The sequence below is a fragment of the Poecilia reticulata genome, chromosome 1, assembly GCF_904066995.2.
Source record: "Poecilia reticulata chromosome 1, P_reticulata-male-v2, whole genome shotgun sequence".
Classification (NCBI taxonomy): Eukaryota; Metazoa; Chordata; class Actinopteri; order Cyprinodontiformes; family Poeciliidae; genus Poecilia; species Poecilia reticulata.
In genome coordinates, this window is record NC_088830.1 from 2230434 (window position 1) to 2253589 (window position 23156).

The 23156-nt window shown below is 39.5% G+C and overlaps 1 protein-coding gene across 2 annotated transcripts in view; it reads left to right on the forward strand.

The window, feature by feature from the left end:
- Nucleotides 1-23156, forward strand: part of LOC103462363 (protein sidekick-1) — a 592150-nt gene that overhangs the window by 526637 nt on the left and 42357 nt on the right. For both annotated transcript variants that reach the window (XM_081607811.1, XM_017305213.2), the window contains 6 exons: nucleotides 3108-3258; nucleotides 5849-6089; nucleotides 6391-6506; nucleotides 11272-11458; nucleotides 13380-13478; nucleotides 17311-17505. In XM_081607811.1, the coding sequence (XP_081463937.1) occupies nucleotides 3108-3258; nucleotides 5849-6089; nucleotides 6391-6506; nucleotides 11272-11458; nucleotides 13380-13478; nucleotides 17311-17505 (989 nt within the window). The remainder of the gene's footprint in view (nucleotides 1-3107; nucleotides 3259-5848; nucleotides 6090-6390; nucleotides 6507-11271; nucleotides 11459-13379; nucleotides 13479-17310; nucleotides 17506-23156) is intronic.

A 23156-nucleotide genomic window follows, 5' to 3' on the forward strand; every position in this document is an offset into this window, starting at 1 on the left:
AGAAAGTTGGAACGGCAGCAGAAGGCATTAAACTGCAGGATGAGCGGAGAATAAGAGGCAAGGAGAAGAGGAGAGAATCTGTTCTCTCTTTGATAAGCAGCTCTTCTCTCATTTTCCTTAAGTCCGCTTGATATGAATGTCCCCTCAACCTAATATTCAGGATTCATACAAAGTGTGGAAAAATATGGAGCTTGTTTTTCTGATTCTGGATTATAATGGAGAAATATTCTTATTTCCAGACTTTATGTCTTGTTCTATTGTTTAAAAATTTGTCCTTCCATCCATCTGGAAATATCTGTCAAAAATATATGATGAACTTTTCTGGTTTTAGTTTTGTTTATGGCTCTTTAAAATGTTAATTTTGATTAATTAACACATATCTTAACACAATTAATTACTTTTTTACATACAAAAGTCCTTTGTGTATTTATGATACGCAACATATCCGTATCCCTAAGCAAATGGATTAATGACAAAGCTGCTTCTCCTGGTCCACTGGCAGCAGCGACACCAGAGTATTATGAGCTTTATAAGGTGTTCAAAAGAAACTTTGATCCAACAAATACTATTATAGCTAAGTCACAGGAGTGCGCCTCTGAACCTCCTTGATCCAACTTTTGATCAGCTAAACAACGAACGAAAACTGTAAAAATTTGAATCGATGATCATCACCACTGCTTGGTGGGGCATCAGCAGGGGGGCAGGCCGTTTGCAGGAGGCTCTTAAGAACGTGCATGCTCATTTTGATTAATTAATTACAAACCCTACGATTAACTTGTTTAAAAGTTTTAATCGAGTCCTACAACTAGTTTTAGTTTTAAAATTTTATCAGCGAATTCTGTAAATGTAACTTTTCAGAAGTTTAATATTTTGATATGAAAATATGTTCGAAGCTAACACAGCTCTCATTGTCACAGAGCCACTGGGACGCTAGATGAAGCGTTGCACTTGTCTGTATTTCTCGTTTCTTCTTCCATCCTGCTTTCACTTGTTCCCCATCACTTTGACAATAACTCATAGATGTAGTCTCTTAGGCAAACTCTGCCAATCACACATTTCATAAGTCACAGCCACACCGAAGCATGGCTGCATTTAGAAGCAGAAAAAGCAACAAACTCTCTCTCATGAATGTTTTTGTGTTTACAAGTCTACATGTTTAGACATAGCTGTTTTACTGACTCACTACTTGCTGCTCTCAGACAACTAAAGAAGTTCTTATGAAGAGCTCCAGATGTTGATTTTTACTGTTCAATAATTTAATAGTGAAAACATTTCTAAAGTTTGACACTATGCCTAACTTTTAAAGATTTCAAATCAGGCTTTCCTTTTACTGATCTTGTCAGAGAGGTAAGGTAAAATATTTACAACCTTTTCTGACACTTTTACCAGTCAGTAAACCACCGTGTTGGAGAAACATAGGAATTTGTTGGGATTCCTTTATACAGTTTCAATAATGAGTGCCTCTGTCACGAGGTTGTGTAGGTTGTTTGAGTAAAATTGCTGTGTTTAATCTACTACAATAGAACAATGCTAGGGCTGTTGTAAACGATTATTTAGTAATCGAGTGTTCTATTAATTATTCTGACAAATAACTGAGTAATCAAATAAGAATTTGATAAAATAAAATATTGGAAAATTCTACCATAACAGCAGTATTAATACAGGATATCAACATTGGCCCAAATTTTCATATTTGTTCATCCCTACAATTACTTTTCTATACTTTAGAAAATTAACCTGTAACAATAATAGCTCACTTTTTAAATTAACCTGGACAAAAAATATACAAAAATCTGAAATTATATCCAATTTAATAATAAAGAGGCAGGCTCACAAAGACACTTATGAGAAAATTGTATACTCCAGTTTATCGTTTACATATCCATCCTCTATCAATTTAATAGGTGAACTCTCACTTTGCCCAGATATTCATAGCTTTTATGTCCATGTCCAGGATTTGGCTCCTTCATCACACACATAAACGCACAGAACTACATCTACCAGCTATGTACAGCCACAATGTGTTCTTCCACACATTTGGAGGGGATGATAAGAAATTTATTTTGCAGTTTGTCCGTAAAGCTACACTTATGCTAAGCATCAAATACAGAACTACCACCCGCTTTGTTCCATCTATCCGCTCCATCTGCATCTCCATCTGCATAACTCCTGTTCACTGTTCCCCACCTTTTGCTCTGAACCAGCCACAGGCAGCTGCTCCAGGAGGAGAAAGGCTGTCGTATACCATGCATTGCGCCAGTCAGTTTAAGTATGCTTTTAGGTCCCTAGGAAAACAATAAAAATCCAGTAATTTCCGAACTTGAAAATTGGACGTTATACTGCTAGCACTATCTTCAGTCAACAACTCATAGGCGGAAGTGAGAGCATTGCACAACACATATAATCACCGGCCGGAACATGGTGTGCTAAATAATAAAACATAATTTAATGAAGCTTCGAGGCAGGTAATTTTCAATGAGGAATTTTAATAATCGAAGTATTCGAATCATTCAAACCAGATACATTTGGGCCCAGCACGGTCGGTCCAAACTGCTGAAATCTGTTCTTATTATTGCAGTTGCTTGACAAAAATCAGATCATTACTGCCCTCAGCCTCATATCGTCCACTCCATCTGTTGAGTGATTTGTCAGAATTTTCTTATTTGTAATCTATTAAGATTAGGCCCTTTGAATTCTGCAAGTTTGATCCCAATATATGCATACTGGTCAGAATGGGAGCACATACAGCAGGTGTGAGAGAACTGATACTTCATAAAATTCCCTTTGAAAATAGAATTCAGTTCCTCACATCTACACCCACATTTTTCATTATATTACTGTTGTGCTGCAAGATAGGAAACAGTTTTACAACAGCTTTAATAACAATCAAATTCTGAATCTATGACTGTATCTGCAAGGAGCCTGATCAGGACAATGTATTCTTTGGAATAGGGAGCATTGGCTTTTTGTTACTGGTGAGATTTTCTGGGTGAATCCAGAGCAACAGATGATTGCAACACTTGAAGAAGCTTGTTGCTAACTCACTGGAACAGACTGATTTTTACATGAAACTGTTGTGTTTAAATTTTAATTTTTGTGGTCTCCAGGTTTAGGATGCAGCAGGTGAACATCGTTGGTTCCAGTTCAATGAGCGCCCCCTCTAGGCTGATTCAAACACTACAGGCTGCCCCTGACACCCACCCCTCCAACCTCAGCCTCGTGTCTGTGACACAGACCAGTCTACATTTTAGCTGGAAGGTACCAAAACACACATGGAACACACACATGCCAATTACATGCTTGACTCTGTAAACCATTAACCTTCATTCTGCTCCTTTAAAGTAATTTAAGTGGTGTTAATTTGACTGGAAGTTCTTTTCTTCCTTTTTTTGCAGGCTTGTGTTGCATCCTGCATCTTATTTTTTAGCATACTCACTGAGCAGCAGCAAGACTGAACAGGTTGAGCGGCTGACAGCCTATAATCATTGTCTCTCCTGGTTATCATTGCTCACACTAATCTGTCATGTTTCCCACTCACCATTTTGGACTGGAACCAGCACAAACTGCTATATAATGTTGTTCTCTAAGTCTTTCCTTTCTTTAGTTTTCTCCCTTCTCCCCTTCCCCCCATCTCTCTTTTACTCCCACCCCTCCACTCTTCTATTAAAACGTAAATGGAGAGCAGAGTATTTTTCCATTTAAGAGTTGGAGTGAGAAAAAGAGCCTGTCAAATCAGACACAGACACTGAGACAGTACAGACTACAAGTGCGGCATGCTAATGGGACTTCACCTGTCTGTTAGCGCCTTGCCTGAGCTATGCTGGTTTTCTGCTATAATGGAACCATCACAATGGTTTTAGCTAAGGCTATTATTCTAAGTGGCATATTAAGGGTGATAAAACTAATATGACATTTTGTATTATGGCTCCTAAATGCTAAGCTGTGCTAAATCACTGAGGTATTTAAAAATACTGGGTATCTCAAAGACTTTCACTCTGCACAGCGTGGGATGGCTGCTATGTACATTGTTTGTGAAAATCGTCTGTCCGATTAGGTACCTACGCGGATAGTAACAACACCTACCTAAAGTGATTACAGGACAATTTCCTCCTGAAGTAATACATTAACAAGGGTTTGAGGTGATGCAGAGCAGTTGAAATGGCAGAGATGTAGTATGCAGGTAGGGATAAGAAAGTGGAAATGTGAAGCAGATTGGGATGTATCACTCGTAATATAAAGAGCATACAGTTTTCTCTGGTTGAAATTGTTTGGGGGATTCCAAGCCTGTTTCAGGTCACCCCATGAAAATCTCAATGAGATCTCAAGGTTTAATGTCCCAGAAATTTCTTCTTTCTCAGCCAGTCCTTATTTGATTTACTTATGTTTTGAGCCATTGACATGGCTCAATACATACCCAGTAGAAGGTCCACTTCTACTTCATTTTTAGATTATTACTACAACTTTCAACTTTTTTTGACATGCATGAGCTGGCCAGGAGCTTTTACCTCTTCACTGCATCGGTCCTTTCACAAAACAAATGGAGACTTCAAGAAGGTATTTTAATTGTGGCTTGAAGTGTTTTGTGAAAGGATCTTGCCAGGGGAAAACGAAAGTCCTATTGTGGGAGTGTTATTAATATCATGTGTTTATTTATTTAACCGTTCAAGAAAGCCAATGTCTTTTGAGGTAGAAGAAGAGGAGGCTGGAACAAAAATAAAATTAAAAATTCCCCAGATGGGGAATTTTTAATTTTGTTAAAATGTTTGATGTTTGTTAAAATAAACATCAAAAACCAATAAAAAACTTACAAACTTACAACTTACAAAACCATGATGCTCACACAATAAGCTATGAAGCAACCAGAGATAATTGGTTGCAAAGCCTAGCAGAGAGCAGCATATGTCTTTAAAATGATCTTTGATCCAAGCTTGAAAAGCTGCTTTGGAGATGAAAGTATCCAGTTTTGGGATTTTTTTTTTTTTACTTCATTTCAGTCTCTGGCTGCAGCAGACTGAAAAAATTAAATGCATGATACAGAAGTAGTTTTAGGAAGTGGTAGCAAAATCACATTTCAGATTGAGTTTATACAGAGGATAAGAAGGAATATGTATGGTTAAGTCCAGAATTATTTACAGATATGTTTAAAGAAATCTTTCAAGTTTTACCAACACGTTTCTTTTAACTGGAAGAGATATGAACATTTTGAAGAAGTCCAGCCAGAGTCTTGGCTTGAACCTGTGAGGGAGCCAAAGATTAGGCTGATTGTTAATGACATGTTGATAGCACATCAATGATAAAGCAACAAAATTACAAACATGCAAAAAACTGTTGGACCAGTTGGAAGAATGGTTTGTTTGTTTTAAGGACAATAAATATTTGTCAACTGATTATTTGCGAGTCTATTGATTGCATTTTAAAATAAAATTTTATTAAAAACTGATTAATAATTTTTCTTATCAAAAGGTATACGTTTTTATTTTGTTTCATTATCTTTTGAGAGATGCAGATCTAATTTATTTTCAGACACTAATCTTGAATCTAATTCTGTCAGTGGTATGAATAATTTTGAGCATAACTTTAGTACAGTCATCGTTAAAGGAACTGTCAAGCTGAAGAGTGCAGATAACAGAAATAATCTGTTTGGTCAATACTAAGATTAAGGATAAAATGCCATGTCTCAAATATTCCTGAAAACAAAATTGTGATCCTCTGAGCACATGCTTTCTTTCAGTCTGATGCAATCGGTTCTTATATTTTTTACAAGCTAGGCAACATTGCAATAACAAGTGAAGCTTAACACATCAGATTTGCTCTTTTCCTCAGTCTCTAACTGCTTTCTTTCTTTCAGCCTCTTCCACAGTCAGAGTACAACAGCAGTCCAGAGACTGTGGGCTACCGGATCCGTATTTGGAGGACAGATGGAGATGGGGAGGACAGAACTGAGGACATAAAGGGTGGAGTTGGAACCACTGAAGCCACAGTAGAGGGGCTAAGTCCCTGGACCCACTACCAGGTTCAGATCCAGGCCTCAAACTCCATAGGACCAGGACCATGGAGCCAAACGCTCGCAGCATGCACCGCAGAGTCTGGTACAAACAGAGAACTCATTCACTCCTGTTTTTAAGCGTTCAACTGAAATGAGTTTGACATATTACTTGCTGAGCATAAGAAGGCAGATGGATGAGAAATAGAGTGGTATAATTACTTTTCTGTGTCCTCCTCTCATTTTGCCACCTCTCTCTGGCCTTTACTCGCTCCCTCAATTTTACAGAGGGGAAGATTGATGGAGAGAGGTAGCGAGATGACTGAGGTAAAATCGAAGATTGGTTCAGAGAGTCAAGTGGCACTGAGCAGCGTATTTGTGCGCATGTTTCTTTGTCTGTTTTCCAGCTCCGTCTAGATCTCCGGAAAATGTAACCGCCGAGGCAGTGAGTTCCTCCAGGATCATGCTCACCTGGTCTGCTCTTCCTGAGGCACAAAGGAATGGAGTCATTATTGGGTATAAGGTGAATCAAAACTCTCAAGCAGCTACAGAGACTCTTGAACCAACCTTAATGTTTTCACTTGACCCCTCAGCCCATTATCACTTTTTCCAGCACATTCCACACAGTCACATCCACATAGACATTCACACAAAAATATCTGATACAGGCAGGAGGAACATGATGTAATATTCTGTAACTGTTCCAGTTAGTTCCTCCTCCACTATGGCTTTTTAAAAAGCACCATGCTGCAATAATTGTGTTTAGGGAATGTGCTGTATTAAGAAAAGCTTATTTTCCTTGATAACACAGCAGTGTTGAGGTAACTGGAAATGATCATGACTTGTTAATGCTGTCTTATAAGGATATAAGCCTTATAAGCCAATAAATTCACCTGTTATTACATTCATGACAAGTTATAATTTCTTGCTTAATGTCAAGTTGTCATAACGAAGACATTTTTGGTGAGGTTAATGTCAAGTTGTCATAAAAACATTTTCAATAAAGTCAACTTTGTATTAAAAGTGTCATGATTTACCAAATTACGCTTTATGAAAACAGTCATAAATATTCATGAAGACTTATTGATGATCATGACAGGTGTTTATGACAGTGTCATGTCAGTCTTATTCACCCCCTTCAAATAAAGTGTTACCGAAGATTCTCTGTAACTGAAATCTAGGAACTGCTGTTTGGCTTCTGCTGGGTCTTATCAAGTCTACCAGGAAATTTTCTGTCATAAATGCTTCTGCTGACAAGCTTTGGTGATCTTAATTTACTGCCCTGCACTGGCATCATTACCAAAATGTGGTTCAATGTCCATGGTGTTGCTGTGCTGGATTGGCCTGCCATTTGTCCTGACCTGAACCCCATAGAAAGTCTGTGGAGTATCGTCAAGAGGAGCATGAGAGACATCAGATCCAATAATGCAGATGTCCTAATCCAGTAAAACCTCAACATAGCGGGAATTTAGAATAACCAAACACGGATGACGATGTAGAAACAATAGTGATAGTTTGTGGTCTCATTTTAAGAGATAAAAGATGTAACAAAAAGAAAAGGCGGTGGATAAAAGACGACGGGAGCAGCCGCTCCATTTGCTGCACTATGATTTGGAGGTTAATATGTTTTTTCATTTTTAACTGAATTAACATAATAATGACCTTTAGATTTAATAATAAACATTTCCACGTATCATCTCCGATATCCACCGGACTCTCAGTTGTTTGGGATTCCCCTCTGTTCTTATGTCACCGCACTTTCTGATTGGCTACCTGTCACATCGGCACAAACGAAAATTTTTTCTGCACAAACGTTTGACACTAATTTTGTCTGATTTGAAGAAGGTGGGGGGCCTACTTCACTCAGGTCTTATCTGACTGTTCATCCTCCTCTCCTCTTGTGGCTTATACTCCAGTGCGTCTCATAGTTGGGAAAATATGGACTATAATCCTTCCTGGATTTTTTCTGTGAAGAACCCAGAAAAGGTTATTTGATTGTGCTTTCTGGAAAACAAAACATTTTTAGATTTAGGCACTCCTGCAATCGTCACACCTTTTCTGTTACAAACTGACTCCGGCCCCCACCAGAGAAGGGAAAAGTTATGTGGCCCTCACAGGAAAAAGTTTGGGGACCCCTGAAGGCAGCGATCAACCCCAACCCCTCATTCCACCTCAGACACAATGATCCACAGTGATCCATGCAAAAGGAGGTCAACCAAGCACTGAAAATACATTTCAGAATCCTGACATTTCTTTTTAAAATATCCAGTTTTAACGATCGTATGTATTAATTCTAATTTTCTGAGATACTGAATTTTGGACTGTAAGTCAGAATAATCATACTGTCGAGAAATATAGGCTTAAAATATTTTACATGTTCTGAATAACATGAGTCGTCCTTTCTGAAATGAGTGACAAAGCATATTGAACTTTTCAGGATATTATAAGGATATTATGCAGATATGACAGTTCCACTTTTTCAAATGCTTTTATCTGAAGTGCTTAATGATGGTATTATTATTAGGCCTGAGCAGCTAAGCACTGCGAAGGCCTATTGTAATTATCATTATTATTATTAGGCCCGAGCAGCTAAGCGCTGCGAAGGCCTATTGTAATCGCAGGATTTCTTATTCTTGTTTTTATTATTTTTCCATCACTTCGCGGGGCTGTTTGGGGGCTTTATCATATTCAAAAACTCACCAAACTTCACCCAAAATTGTCCCCCGACAAAAATTTTCGGATTCTGGTGGAATCCGAAGTGGGGGTGGCCAAACGGCTCTACAGCTCATTGATGTTGTATCTGGGTGAACTCGTCCTAGAGCTTTCCGGATCCAGGCTTCAAACTCAGTCAGCACAGTCTTGAGGCATTGAGGGTCAAAAGTTAGCAAAGGAATTTTCCTATGTCAAAGCATGTGGGCGTGGCCAAGCCTCAAATATGGCCAGTCTCCATGAAACATGAAGGCTGGGGGAACTGTCAACGGTGGCGAGAGAGTGGTGGTGCAGGAACCCCCACGGTGGCAAATAGGCCGGAGCGGCGCTTGGCTGCGAGGGCCTCCAACGCTGCTTGTGGCTTTATTATTGTTGTTATTATTATTGTTGTTTTAGCTTTAGCCAAAAAAAAAATTTATTCCTTCTGTGGCATCTTGAAATCTCCAGAAAAATAATATTTTGATAACCTTTAATAGTCATGCTCAAAAAAGTTGATTGAATCCCCTATCATTTGTATCATATATAGTTCTTTGTACTGTATATATATATATATATATATATATATATATATATATATATATATATATATATGATGATCTTCTTTGGACATTTTATGAGTTTTAAAATAGTGCCCATTTATTCTTAATGTTAAATATTGATTACGGTTAGTGTTTTAGAACCTAAATGGGAACCTTTAATTATTCAGTGACTACATGTTTGCAGCTTTGAATGTGAAAAGAGTCTCAGTCATGAGATAGTTTTAGATCAAAATAGGGACTTTGTTGACATTTTTGGTCTCTCAACCTTAAGAATGTGGTTTGGGAAACCTTTTATAAACTGTTTTTTTGTTTTTACTATGGCTTTCCTAGTCTGTTATCAGATTTTATAATCTGAAATATTTAACTTTTCAAAAAAGCCAAAGCTCGAGAAACCATTAAAGGGGCAAACACTTTTTCTCAGCACTGTAAATGAGTCCATTGTTCATGCATTTTATTCTTTCTGATAAAATCCAGGTCATCGTCAAACATGCCCAAAGCACATCACACCTCATATCTGTGTTCCTTTCTGTGGATCACACTTAGCTGCATGTCTACCATGTTAATAGATGGGAAGTGGTTGCCAGCAGCAGCTCTTTTAACACCTTCCATCCCCTGCTAAATGTTGAATAGCCATTCCTGATGCCCTGCTGTGCCTGACTTGTATCTTATTTTCATTATTACATCTTTAATTTGGTTTTAAGAGAAATTTTCTTGTGCAAGTTTGTGAGTTGTAAAGCGGGGAGAGGACGACCTAGAAAGAGCAGCTTCTGACAGATTTTCATTCTAGTGTAATAATAATTATTGCGCCACAAATTATTATCTGAAAGATTCATGCTATTATTTATTTCACACAGTTCTGGTCTCAAGAACAAAGCCGAGATAACTTTATACTATGTGCACAATTATTACACAAGTTGTAGTTTTGAGGATTAATTTTATTGTTGAACAACTATGTTGCTCTCGGTCAAATAACCTCTCAAACTTGAATATTTAGTGAAGTAAAAGTGAGATTTTGGCTTTTTAGGACAATATCTGTCTGTACAAAGATTGGGCAGTGTGCAGAATTATTATGCAACTGGATTAAAACTGAACATTTTCCCATCTTTCTATTAAAGTGAGAATAATAAACATAGAACTCAAAGTTGACCAACATTTCTGACATTTAAATATAAATCAATGACCAACATAGCCACCCTTCTTTTCACTAAAATTTATAAATCTTCCATTCTGTCAGTTTGTTGATCTGTTGACGATCAACTTTTTGTGCAGCAGCAACCACCGCCTGTTCAGAGATGTGCTGTTTTCCTTCACTGTAAATCTCACATTTAAGAAGGGCCCAGACGTTCTAAATGGGGTTTAGGTCTGGTAAGGGCCACTTCATTATTCTTTCATTTTTAAGGCCTTTACTGGCTGACATATAGTGGAGTACTTTGATGCATGCGATGGAGCATTGCAGATTTTTTTCTGAACCACTGCTTGAAGATAGTGTCTTCTAAAAATGTGCAGTAGGTTTGGGTGTTGATTTTGAGTCCATCTTTAACCCAAAAAGGTCCAACTAGCTCATCTTTAATAATACCAGCCGATACCAGTGGGCTCATCATCCATCCGGTTTATCAAGAGTCACTCTCATCTCACCAGTCCATAAAACCTTTGAAAAATCCGTCTTCAGATCTCATTTTTCACCCATGTTGCCTGTGGAAAAGAAGCTGCCTTGATGTTGATCTCCGTAGGCCCCACCCTCCTTCATTAAACAAATATACAGCAGCTGATATGTTTATATTCAATAAACATTCAAGTCTATAGAGCTCGGAGTTGGAAAATATGCATAAAAATGTCATATAACTAAAACTTGCCCAATAATTGTGTGCACAGTGTATGGCTTGGTCTTGCTATATCTATGTATCTACTATCCATGTGTTATTTTTGGTATCAAAGTGTATAAGACATCCCTAATCAGTTAAGATTGCTGGCAGTTTAGTATACAGCCAACTTTATGTTTTTCTTTTATTAATGAATGTTTTTTCCTCTGATTTTGCACAGGTGTTGTATCATGAGAAAGACTCAGACACTCCCCCTAGTGTTCAGGTGGTACAAGGAGACGGAAATCTAACACTGCTTCTGGGTTCCCTCCAAAAATATAAAATGTATGCACTGCAAGTGCTGGCGTTCACACAGGTTGGAGATGGCCCTCCCAGCAGCCCTGTCCTCCTCAGAACTAAAGAAGATGGTAGGAATTACAGGCCTGTGACCAGAAGTTTCTTCACACCTCTTCCTGTCTTTTTTTTCTCCTTTGCACCTCAGCTGTCATCAGATATATGTGGATACTTTCTCCTAATAACATGTAGCTGCCAATGTAGAGACCTGATAACCATTACAGGCACTTTCACGATACACACAAACACACACATGTTCAGACAGTCTAACACAACATACACCCTCACACACACCAGCAATCATCCTCTGTCAAGCAGAGTCACGTTTGAAAAGTTTTTCTCATTTCAGGATAAAACAAAATGGCAAAGTCAATTCCCAGCAATGTATAATGAACTTCCATTCTGTCTGACACACACACACACACGCACACACACACACACACACACACACACACACACACACACACACACACACACACACACACACACACACGCAAACACGCTCAGACACATAAACCAACTGCAGGCTTATGAATGTGTGCACACTCGAGCTGAAATGTATTTGCTGAGGTGGAACATGTACTTTTATCAGCAGCAGTGTCAAAGTGGGCACAAAGTTAAAGGGAAATTACTTTTTCTTATTTTGCCCTATATAGTTTCCCACTTAGCATACAGTGCAGCTGAGAGTTGTGCATATATTCATCATGGGATTTGCAACAACACATTTAAATTTATTCAGGAAGAATGATCATTTAACTTAGGGGTGTCCAAACTTTTGTCACGTGGGCCAAAGTTGTCAATTCAAAAAAACTTCTGGGCCAAATAAACAAGAAAGAAAACTAAAATGAAACAAATAAAGTAGTCAATTTATTTATTTTTTTGTAGTTTTTGTAGAAAAGGAAGGTTATTCATTGTAGATCATAAACATGAAAAAGATTTTCAGGGTTTGCTATATTAAAAGAAAGGCATCTTGTATTCAAATTGTTTGGGGCCCAATATAACAAATATATTCTCAGTAATAAGAACAGAATTTAAGGTCACTTTCTTTTAAAATGCTTGTTATATTTAGTCAAATTCAGAAAATTAAGTAAAAGCTGATTCTTGTGCAGCAAAGTCAGTAAAAACCTCTGGATAAACCGGGTTCTTATCATAAAAGCATGTTTATAAAACAGCACTTTGTTATACCTAACTTTTTCCATTAAGATAAAATGATGCTGATAATAATTTCACTGAGATTTAAAAATAAAAAGTAAATTTGGATGGGCCAAATTTGTGTTATTCTCAAACTTCTATTGTGGGACCAACAAACTCAGTCCAAGGGCTACACTTTGGACACCCCTGATTTAACTAAAATCTTTAACGAGTCTTAAAAACTGGAACTGGAGGATCAATGAGTTTATAATCCACACTGGATCAAAATGACACATACAAACTCTGTCAGACTGCCCCAGGGCAACTGTGGCTACCCTGGGGCAGTAGCTTGCCATCAGTGTGTGAGTGAATGGGTGAATGACTGTAGTATGAAGAGCCTGGGATCCTCTGGACGTGATAAAGCGCTGTACAAGTACAAAGCCATTTACCACTTTCCATATATACATACTTCTCCACTAACACTTTAGAAAATGTCCTTTAACAAGTTGTAGGAAATCCCAGTTCTTCCTGTTTCCATGAGCAAGGTCTTGTAAGACCTCCAACTGGATAGGTAACCACTCTTTCGTTCACAATCGGCAGAGTTTATTTAAACTGGTTGTTTTCTCGCCATTGACCTGGCTCTTAAGCTTTGTGTACAAGTTTAGCTGAGATTGAGGTTGTTGTAGAATCTTAATGCCAGTCTGCTTACCACAATGCTTGATAGTTGGGTTGACATTGGGGCTTTGGAGTTAGATGCCTTCAGTATATTTTTGTTACACGACTCATTTACCTTGTAGTTATTCATGCTTTGTATTAATACACATTTATTCTGCTGCCAAAACCCTTTCCTGTTTTTGTTTCCAGTCCCAGGTCCCCCAGTCCGTATGATGTTTCCAGAGGTTCGACTGACATCGGTTCGGGTGGTCTGGCAGCCTCCTGAATTTCCCAATGGCATCATTTTAGGTAAATAAATTTAAAAAAAAACATTTCCAAAGATGCTCACAAAATAACACAGAATCACATATCACTGTGGTCCTTTAAACCAGGGGTTCCCAAGTCCAGACCCTGAGATCTACCATCCACCACCCCTGACGTTGTTGCTGTTGTGCAGCAACAACATCAGGTGCAGGGTAATAGTGATTTGGTGCAATTGACATTCTGATCCTCCACTTGTGATAGCACTCATGCCACCCTCCACAGGATGCCGCCCTGGGCAGTTGTCCATGTCGCACATATCAGAAACCGTCACTGGTCCAGACCCTCTGAATAGAGCAAGGCGTAGAACAGAGGCCTGGTTTTTATCGGGTTGAGGTATATTAGAAAATAAATGCATCCAAAATTTGCAGGACGGTAGATCTGGAGGACTGGCACCCCTACTTCATGGGAAGTGGGCAAGTAAAAGTCATAAGATAACAAAGAGCTTGTTCAGTCTTCATCTTTCAGTTTACTCCATTAGTGAAGTTTGTGGGTGTATGCATGCTATAGTGTTCTGGTTTTTCAATCATGAAACCAGTATGTGTGAAAAGGGTTATTTGAGTTCCTTTTCCAAAGTAGATGATGTATAGAATCACATATGACTGTTTTAGTATAAGTACATTTCACCGGATTTGTTGAGCTGTAGAGTTAGTGACACTAAAAAGAAGGGAAAAGAAAGGCAGGAAAGAGAAGTATAGAGATTAAAGGGGACGATGGTATGAGTGTGTATGCTGAGCAGGAAATGGAGGTATTTGTCCTCTCAGCAGGGAAGGGAGTTTAGCAGGACAGTTTGAGTGATGTGTGACTGCATTCTGTTGGAGGGGAGGACATTTAGTACGACACCTCCCTGTGACAGTGGGATGAGTGGGAGGGCAAATCCCTCTTTCTCCATCACACCGACAAACACAAATACACAATCCTGCTGTGTTCTTGTTGAGTGCATTGTGTGTGTGCCAATGCAGATAGAAACAACTGTTGTGCACTGGTTTCCTTCGTGTTTGTTTGACATTTCTCTGTGGGTTCTCAGGGAATGCTTAAAGCAGAAGGCAGATAAAAGACAAACAATGAAAAGAAAAGTTGTGGAGTCTGATTTGGAAAAATGCAGAACAGCATCTATGTTCCCTGAGAATCTCTGTGGGAATGTTATACACAGAGTTTCAAATGGATATATAATTTTTTAAAATACATTTTTACCCTTTCTATTCTAATTCAATATTACCCAGCAGATGGTTGAGGCAGCATCATGCTGTGGGGTGTTTTGTACTCATTTTAAGTGGCATTTCAGAATGAAGTGTGAAAAACATCAACTCAAAAGTGATCATCATTCCTTACACCAAATAATTAGGCCTGTAATGCATATGATGCATATTAGATGTTTGAAAAGAGCTGCAAGTTCTTTTTAAACAAGAGGAATAATATAAGACCCAATCACTTTATGCAACCAGGATTTGGCCTCATCTACCTCCAAGGCTTCAATATCCTAAAAATATTTTGCCCAGAACAAAACCGTGCCCTGACCTAGATGATTAGATTTGAATTTTGATCTGGCTGCTATTCTATAGTCCTCTGCATCCAGAACTCACATTAACATACAATCAGACTATCTGATGAGATTATCACTCACTCAACCAGATTAGGTGCCTCTGAGCAGAGTATTATCTTGACAGCCGCACTGTGACCTAATCACATCAGTCTATTTGTGTGTTTCTGCACAGTGTGCAGGGGGACTGTGTGTCGGAAGGCTGTATTTGCTACACATTACAATCCCAGTAATATAGGTCTTTGTGAGCGGCTGATGGCCTGTGGAAAGCTTGGATGGGGATCACTGGTTAGTGTGTGGGTGCTTGTGATGTGGGGTGTGTTAGCATTATTACATGACTTACTGCACTGGAGACTGAGAAACACACACATGCGGTGTACACCATGGGTCACTGCCAAGGATACAGACAGGAGGCTGTATGTTTATATAATGCCACTGGAAGCAAGTGTGTGTTTGTGCTTGTGTTTGTGTTTGTGCGTGTGCGTGTGTGAAATTGCATGAAGCTGTGGCCCTGGAGTGGAGTTCAGTATCAAAAGCATGACTTTTGTGTCTTCAGTGGGAACAGGCTACATGTGTCAAAGAATTTCAGACTGAGAAAATAAAGCAGCACACAGGTTTATTGGCACCCCTGATAAATACGTCCTGCAAAAATGCTCCCAGCCCGAGAACTTCTGTTCCATTTTTTGTCACCTTACATCCACTCACTTCAGTGTTAGGATTTTAAATCCTTCACAGTTACACAAAATAATGTGTAACTGTGAAGATAAGGGAACAGATTGATTACATATATACACTGCTCAAAAAATGAAGGGGACACCTAAACAGAACAATGTAACTCCCAGTCAGTCACACCTTTGTGGAATTAATGTCACCAATTAGGTAGTAACACTTATTCACCTGCTGCTGTGCAAATGGAACACACAACAAGTGGAAATGAGAGACAATTAGCAAGACAGTCCCTACAAAGAGTGACTGCAGGTGGTGACCTCAGATCATTTCTCTGTTCTTGTCCTTTCTGGTTGAAATTTTACTCACTGTTTCATTTTATCAGTGTTGTCATGCATTAAAGTATTTATCATGCATTAAAGTATTGTGTGGCATTTTTTACAGCCCACTGAAGTTGCTTAAGAAGTGCAGCTAATCCTAGACCGAACATCAATGCGAGTGGTGGCAAGGATATTTGGTGGTCTAATCCAGAGAATGGATTAGACCACGAATTTCTCCCTGTGCTCTGAACAGATGACAACAGGTTCACACTGAGGACATGTGACAGACGTGACGGAGTCTTGAGACACTGTGGAGAGCGTTACGCTGCCTACAACATCCTCCAGCATGGTGGTGGGTCAGTCATGATGTGGGGAGGCACTTCTTTAAATGGCCACACAACCCTCCCTGTGTTAGTCATAGGTGTCCTAACTGCCATAAGGTACTGGGATGAAATCCTCAGACCCACTGTGAGACCATATGCTGGTGTAGTGGGGCCTGAGTTCCTTCTGACAATATTAGGCATCAAGTGACTGAAGTGTGTCAGCACTTCCTGCATGATGAGGGCACTGATTTTATGGACTGGCCTGCCTGTTCCCCTGACCTGAGTCCAATTGAGCACATCTGGAACATCATGTTTTGGTCAATTCACCAACGTCACATCACAGCACAGACTGTTCAGGAGCTAACTGATGCTCTAATCCAGGTCTGGCAAAAGATCCCTCAGGAGAACATTCGCCGTCTCATCAGTAGCACGCCCAGGAGTTGTTGGGAGGAGACTAGTTCCGGAGGTCACACACACTACTGAGCCTCATTTAGAAATGTCTTAAGGAACATTCACTGAACCAGCCTGATATGTTATTTTCCACTTTCATATTGGGTGAATCCAAATCCAGCTCTCCATGGTGTAATAATTTTTATTTACATTGATATTTTTTGTGTTATTTCCTTCTCAGTCAATTCCACTGTGTTAATAATAAAGTTTTTAATTGATAATATTTAGGTAATTAAGATCTAGAATGTGTTATTTTAGTTTTCCCTTAATTTTTGTGAGTTTTTAAAATGCTTACAGCAGCAGTTATAGTGGCATCTTCTAGTCACCAAATCTCTATAAAAACTATTGATTTTAAGTCTTTTTTGAACATTTTTACCCGTGAATTGAAAAATTATTTGGAAAATAACATGATAGCAGTGCTGTCATAATTTCATATTTAGACGATTTTAGTTCTTGTGGGTGCAAACACAGAATTCAACACCAAATAATTATTTTTTTCTCTTTCCTCCACTTTTCACTAGGCTACCAAATATCGTACTGCCTTTACAGCAGGGACCCTCTGCGGTGGACCACTGTGGAAGTGGGCTCCAATGCTCGCCAGTTTACTGTCACAGGCCTCTCCTCTGAACACACCTACGTGTTTTGCCTCACAGCTCGCACTGCCGTGGGCTGGGGCAAGCGGCAGGAGGCCCTGGTAGTTACCACTGAACGCAGAGGTAAAGAACACACACTCTGAAGCAGTATCCGTATCAGCACAATGGTTCATTTATTGAAGTTATTTGACTATTTTCTGAATTATGAATCAAACTTTCTGAGGTATCAGAGCAAGTGAAACCAACAGTATCAGTAATAAAATCTGACCTGCCTCCCTGACAAAAGATCACCTCCTACAAATGATTAATTCAAGATTTGAATCCTGGAGAGACAAAAAGAATCTTCTAACAAGTTTCAAAGTTGAAGTTGTATTTATAAGGAAGGTGAGCAAGAGACAGAGGGGCAACAAATGTGAACTTTACCACATGAAAGAGGGAATATCACTCTACAGCTGAGCTTGGTCCAAAGGTACTTTTTAATGATAGCACCATTCTAGATACTCTGTCTGTACATGCCAGGTTCAGAGCCCAGCACACACAGTCTCACTGATGGAGCTCTGAACTGAAACAGGATTATAATGAATGCTATTAGGTGTGTCTGGGCTTTTATTTCTGCACTGAGTCAAAATATCTGCTGTGAGAAATAAAACAAAGCCACAGGGACATTTCTGCTGCTATGTTTGCAGTGAACAGTATGTGGTTGATGGTTTGCTGATGTTGTTGCTTGTAGTTTTTGCAAGATTTGAAAGAAAACAACTTTTAGTTTTCTGTGAAGATACAAAAGTGTGTTCTGTGTGTGTGCACATTCGTGTGTGTATGTGCATGGATGCGTGTGTGTTCACTAAGGTAAGGCACAATTAGAACATCTCCATAAAATGCAATTTAATATGATAAATAGCAGTGATTGAAGTCATGTAAAAAGATCCAATTAAAAAAATCAGCGTGCTTATTTTGTTTTGATGAAACAAAAAAGCTTTTACTGATAACTATTAATGTTTCTGCAGTTTTATTGTCCAGATATGTCATGTAGAATTTGTAACAAGTTTGCAACACAGTTATATTGAAGAATTGCAACAATACATCTATGAGTGACTGAGCAAATGGAGAAACAGCAACCTGTTTTTGAAAGTGGGGTTGAAAATATTTTTACTCCTCCACTTTTTGACAAAAATCTAATCACAGACTGAAGTAAGATAAATCTCTAAATGATATTTTATTTTTGTGTGTTTTGTGTGAATGCCTGAAAAATGTGTACATTTTGCATCATTCTGCTACTACATTTAAATGTCTTTAATTGTGCTCCCACCTGAAGTTCCAGACTGAAGTTTGCCAGTCATCAAATTAGATTAGCGGTTCTCAATGTGGGCAGTACAGCCCCCCGGGGAGCCTTCAGAGGGCTGCATGCGGGGGGATGGCGGAAATTTACAAAAGGGCGGCCCTGGGATTCCTTTGGGGGGTGTTTGGTCGAAGGTATATATATATATATATATATATATATATATATATATATATATATATATATTGCTTCTTTGTGTGCTTTGGAGTTTCTGTGCTGATGATTTTTTTTGCGAAGCAATAAAAGCTGGGTAGCTCTTGAATTGCTACAAAATAAAGCTGTATTTCCTTCAGCTCACTGGCTGCAATGTTGACACGTTGAGATGCCATGAGACCTAAATTCTGAACATCGTGGCATGGAGTGCATCCCAGTTTTCCATGTCTGGCCATTCATTTTAGCTTTTAAACTGGTTCTATTGATCCTGTGTCCAGACAGAGGGATAATCAGTAGCCTAGCATAATGACCTGTTTGTTCTGAAGATCCTGCAGCTTCCACTTCTCTTCCTAACATGGCACCTCCTCACCCTGACTCTCATACTAATGGGAGGAACCACAGAGCTCTGTTAAGTTAAAGCACATCTTCTGAAGTTGGGATATTTTTCCTCCAACAGGTTCCAGATGAATCACCTCAAACCAGATGTTGAACTGGATTTTATTTCAATGTCATTTGTGAATGTTAGAGCCTCATTTTCAACAGTGGAAGCTATAAAGGTTGAAAAAGGTTATCATTTTGCAGAAAGTCTCATCAACATCAATATTTACACTAAATAAGAGGCAAAAAACAAAATTGTTTGATAAAGAAAAAGCCTCTCAGACTGAGCCCGACAGCACCAAACAATTTTTTTATTAGACAAATAATTTAATTTCACATAATTATCACGGTAGGCTTCAGAGTGGCGCAGTTGGTAGAGCTGTTGCCTTGCAGCAAGAAGGTTCTGGGTTCGATTCCCAGCCCCGGTCTTTCTGCATGGAGTTTGCATGTTCTCCCTATGCATGCGTGGGTTTCCTCCTGGTACTCCGGTTTCCTCCCATAGTCCAAAAACAGGACTGTCAGGTTAATTGGTCTCTCCAAATTGTCCCTAGGTGTGAGTGTAAAGAAAATTGATGGATGGATGGAATTATCACGGTAGAAGCCATTTTTTTGTTAAATACTTAATGAAAAATGTTTACCGTGTTTATTGTAAATGACTTATGACTTATGACTGACAAAGAACGAGATAATTAGTTCAAGTTTGTCGTTTATTGAAAGTTCAGAAACTACAACGGTTGTGATGCGCCAAGACAAAGGTAAACAACCCGAACAGGTGATCAACTCTAATTTTAATTTTAAACTCCCGCTCTGCTGGTTATTTTGGTAATGAAATCGAAACGCACAGAATTGCGCAACACCATGTTGACACAATAATTATTATATTTTATATATTATATTATAGATTGTTCATTGGGTCATTAATTTGAACATGTTTTGTTGATTTTTTTGTTGTTGTTCTTTAATAAAGTTACTAACGTTTTAAGCCAGCCAGAGGACGTGCTGGTCTCAGTGTCCTGGCTGCGTTCAGTTTGTCACCTAATGCCGAGATCGACTCAAAATTAGTGGGTGCTCTCACGGCTGCACAGTGAACCCATTCATTTTTTACATTAGACAGCTGCTCCCTCTCTTGCAGGTACTGCATACCCCCGCTAAATCTTTTAGGGGTACGCATTACCCTGCCGTACCCCCAGTGGCGCAACTACACATTATTCAGGTGGATGCAAAAACATAGATCGGCGCCCCCCCCCCCTCGACCGAGGGACGGGACGTCAGGGTGAAGGAGCGACGCTCACTCAGCACCCCCCGCCACCCCCCCCGAGGCGACGATACGTGAAGGGTAAAACTCGCTACATTTACTTCGTTATGTGCGCGAGGTGAAGGAGCGTAAGGCGCGCATTAGTGTATGGGAAAACATCATCGGCGCGCCGCCCCCTCCAGACGGGGTTTTGGCGCCCCCTCTGGTGCTGCGCCCCTATGCGTTGCATACCCTGCATACCCACTTTTTGCGCCACTGCGTACCCCCTTACTTTCACCCCTGGTGATACCTCGATAGAGACCGTTCATTTATAGCGTTAACACCGGCGCTGTAAGTGGTCCGGTATGAAACGGAGGTAATAGAACAACGGTACTACAGCACTTTTAAATTTCAATAATGAGAATACCAAAATTGCTTCCGTTGTTTTAAAAGGTTCATGTCAGTCTGCCTTTTCCCCATCAATACGCTTCCCGACCACCCTGCACCTTAGGGGGTTAAAAAAAACTACAACAACAAAAAACAACACGCACATTGCGCAAAACTCTGAAAGAGGAGAAGGGGGACAAAAACGGAGCGATAAACTAAATGTGAATTATGGAATAAAAACAGAGAATCCGACGCTGGACAGTGAAAAATCAACATGTGATGTGAAACACATGACGATTAGGCGGCGCAGCAGGTGATGAGTGAAGATTACTGATGGTGAGCGTCAATAAACAATAAAATAAATCTAGCTACAGGAAAGAAACTAAAATGGACATAGCAATAAACCAGGAGAGAATAATACTAATCAAAGGAAACTAAATGGAAATGAATGAAGAACAAAATGCAAGAATAAACTAAGAAATAGAAGTAAATACAGAGGAATAAACTGGTATGGCAAGACCTTTCGAGCAATAATTAAAACAGAGGACTGTATGGCAATAAACAGACACAATTTCCAGATAAAAGATAAAATAATATTGTTGAAGTGCCATGGGTTTGTTGAGACCGTATCTAGTACTGAGAATAAATATATCTTACAGACCATAACAGTAAATGACTTATCACTTATTTATGTTTTAAATTAGATTTGATATTGTTTGAGCTTCCCTTGGTCCCGGGGTGCGGTCCCCAGTAGTAAGCCCCGCCTACGTCTCACAACTCCTCGGACTCACTACTGCCCAGTTCTCTGTCTAACAGGTCCGGAAAATCCCCAAAACTTGAGTCTTACCCTAGAGGTAGTTTATGGAGAATTATCTAGTTAAACTGGGGACGGAAAGGACTCGTCTAGCTCTAACTACCTTCGATCCAGAAGTTACGACCCTTTTCAGTTGAGGAACAATCAGCTGAGTAGCCCTCACAGCTGCATAACCCTTACAACCACTCCTGTTAACGGTTGCTCCTCTCCTAAAATAACGACACTTGTTAACGGCTAGATTGGGTTTAGTGACTTAGATTTAAATCTCAGGGTCATTATTCTAACACTCACCAGAGGAAAACACAAAGCCACCACATCTCTAGAATCATGTATGTTAACTTTACTATAATCAGGAGAACCAACAATAATTAAGACTGACACAATTAAACTCACTGTCCACAATTCTCATTGATATTTTAGAATATAATTTTATTAAGCAAGCTTTAGCAAGGGCATATGACAAGCAGGTTGTGTCACTAAGTCTACTGAGAGAGGCTTTGGGAGAAGCAGGTCAACTCATACCCGATGGTTCTTAGTCTCGGCAGCTGTAATCTTTAGATATCCTTGGTCAAAGTCTTTGTTCAGCCGGAGCAAAGTCCTCTTTCGGAAGAGAAGCAGAGCAGAACTGTTCGTTGTCCTTCTAACGTGCAGAATCTTTGTCATTAAATGACCTCCGTCTCTTCTCCAAGTCGGCTGCAGTAGAGTGGAGAGCGTTGGGTAGAGGCAGAGGAGTTGGTCGGATCAGGAACCAGGGTCGGGGGCTGGTGGAACTCGTCCCTTCTTGGCGGCGTGAAGTCTTTGAGCTTCCCTTGGTCCCGGGGTGCGGTCCTCTGCTGGTCTTTAGCCTGCGTCCTCTTGTTGGCTCCTCTTCTGCGCCGCGGACGAAGAACCTCTTTCCTCCCCTGTCCTCCAGCTTTTATGCCCTCTCGACCCAGGGCTGTCTACGGGGCAGGGCTGCATGACTTTAGAACCTTCCCACTGCGTGACTTTAGAACCGTCCCACTGTCTGTGGAAAGTCCCAACCTTCCCCAACTCCCTTATGACTCACTTATGCCTCATTACAGCAATCTCCGGTACTTTCCTTTTTTCCACTGGCCATCTGTAATTCATAATCAATTTTCCCCTGGCCATCTGTTTATGCCACACCCTCGTTCTGCTCAGTGTACTCATCGCAACACAGTTTATTCTGTTTCTTCATTCTTAAGTCTTTCTTCACTTCGTCTTTGTAATTCATCACAAAACATAATCAATGTGTTACTTTATCAACTTATTACTTCAGTATGTTTCTTCCTCACTCATTATCTCTAATCTTTAATAATCAATGATCATTATACAACAATCAAGTTGTTACTGTTACTCAAAAGTACAAACCTAAATTTCCATAATGCATTATAACATTTAACTGATCAAAAATACAGAACATATATTTTGATTATAATACACATGTCCTTCTTTGACATGTGTATTATTAT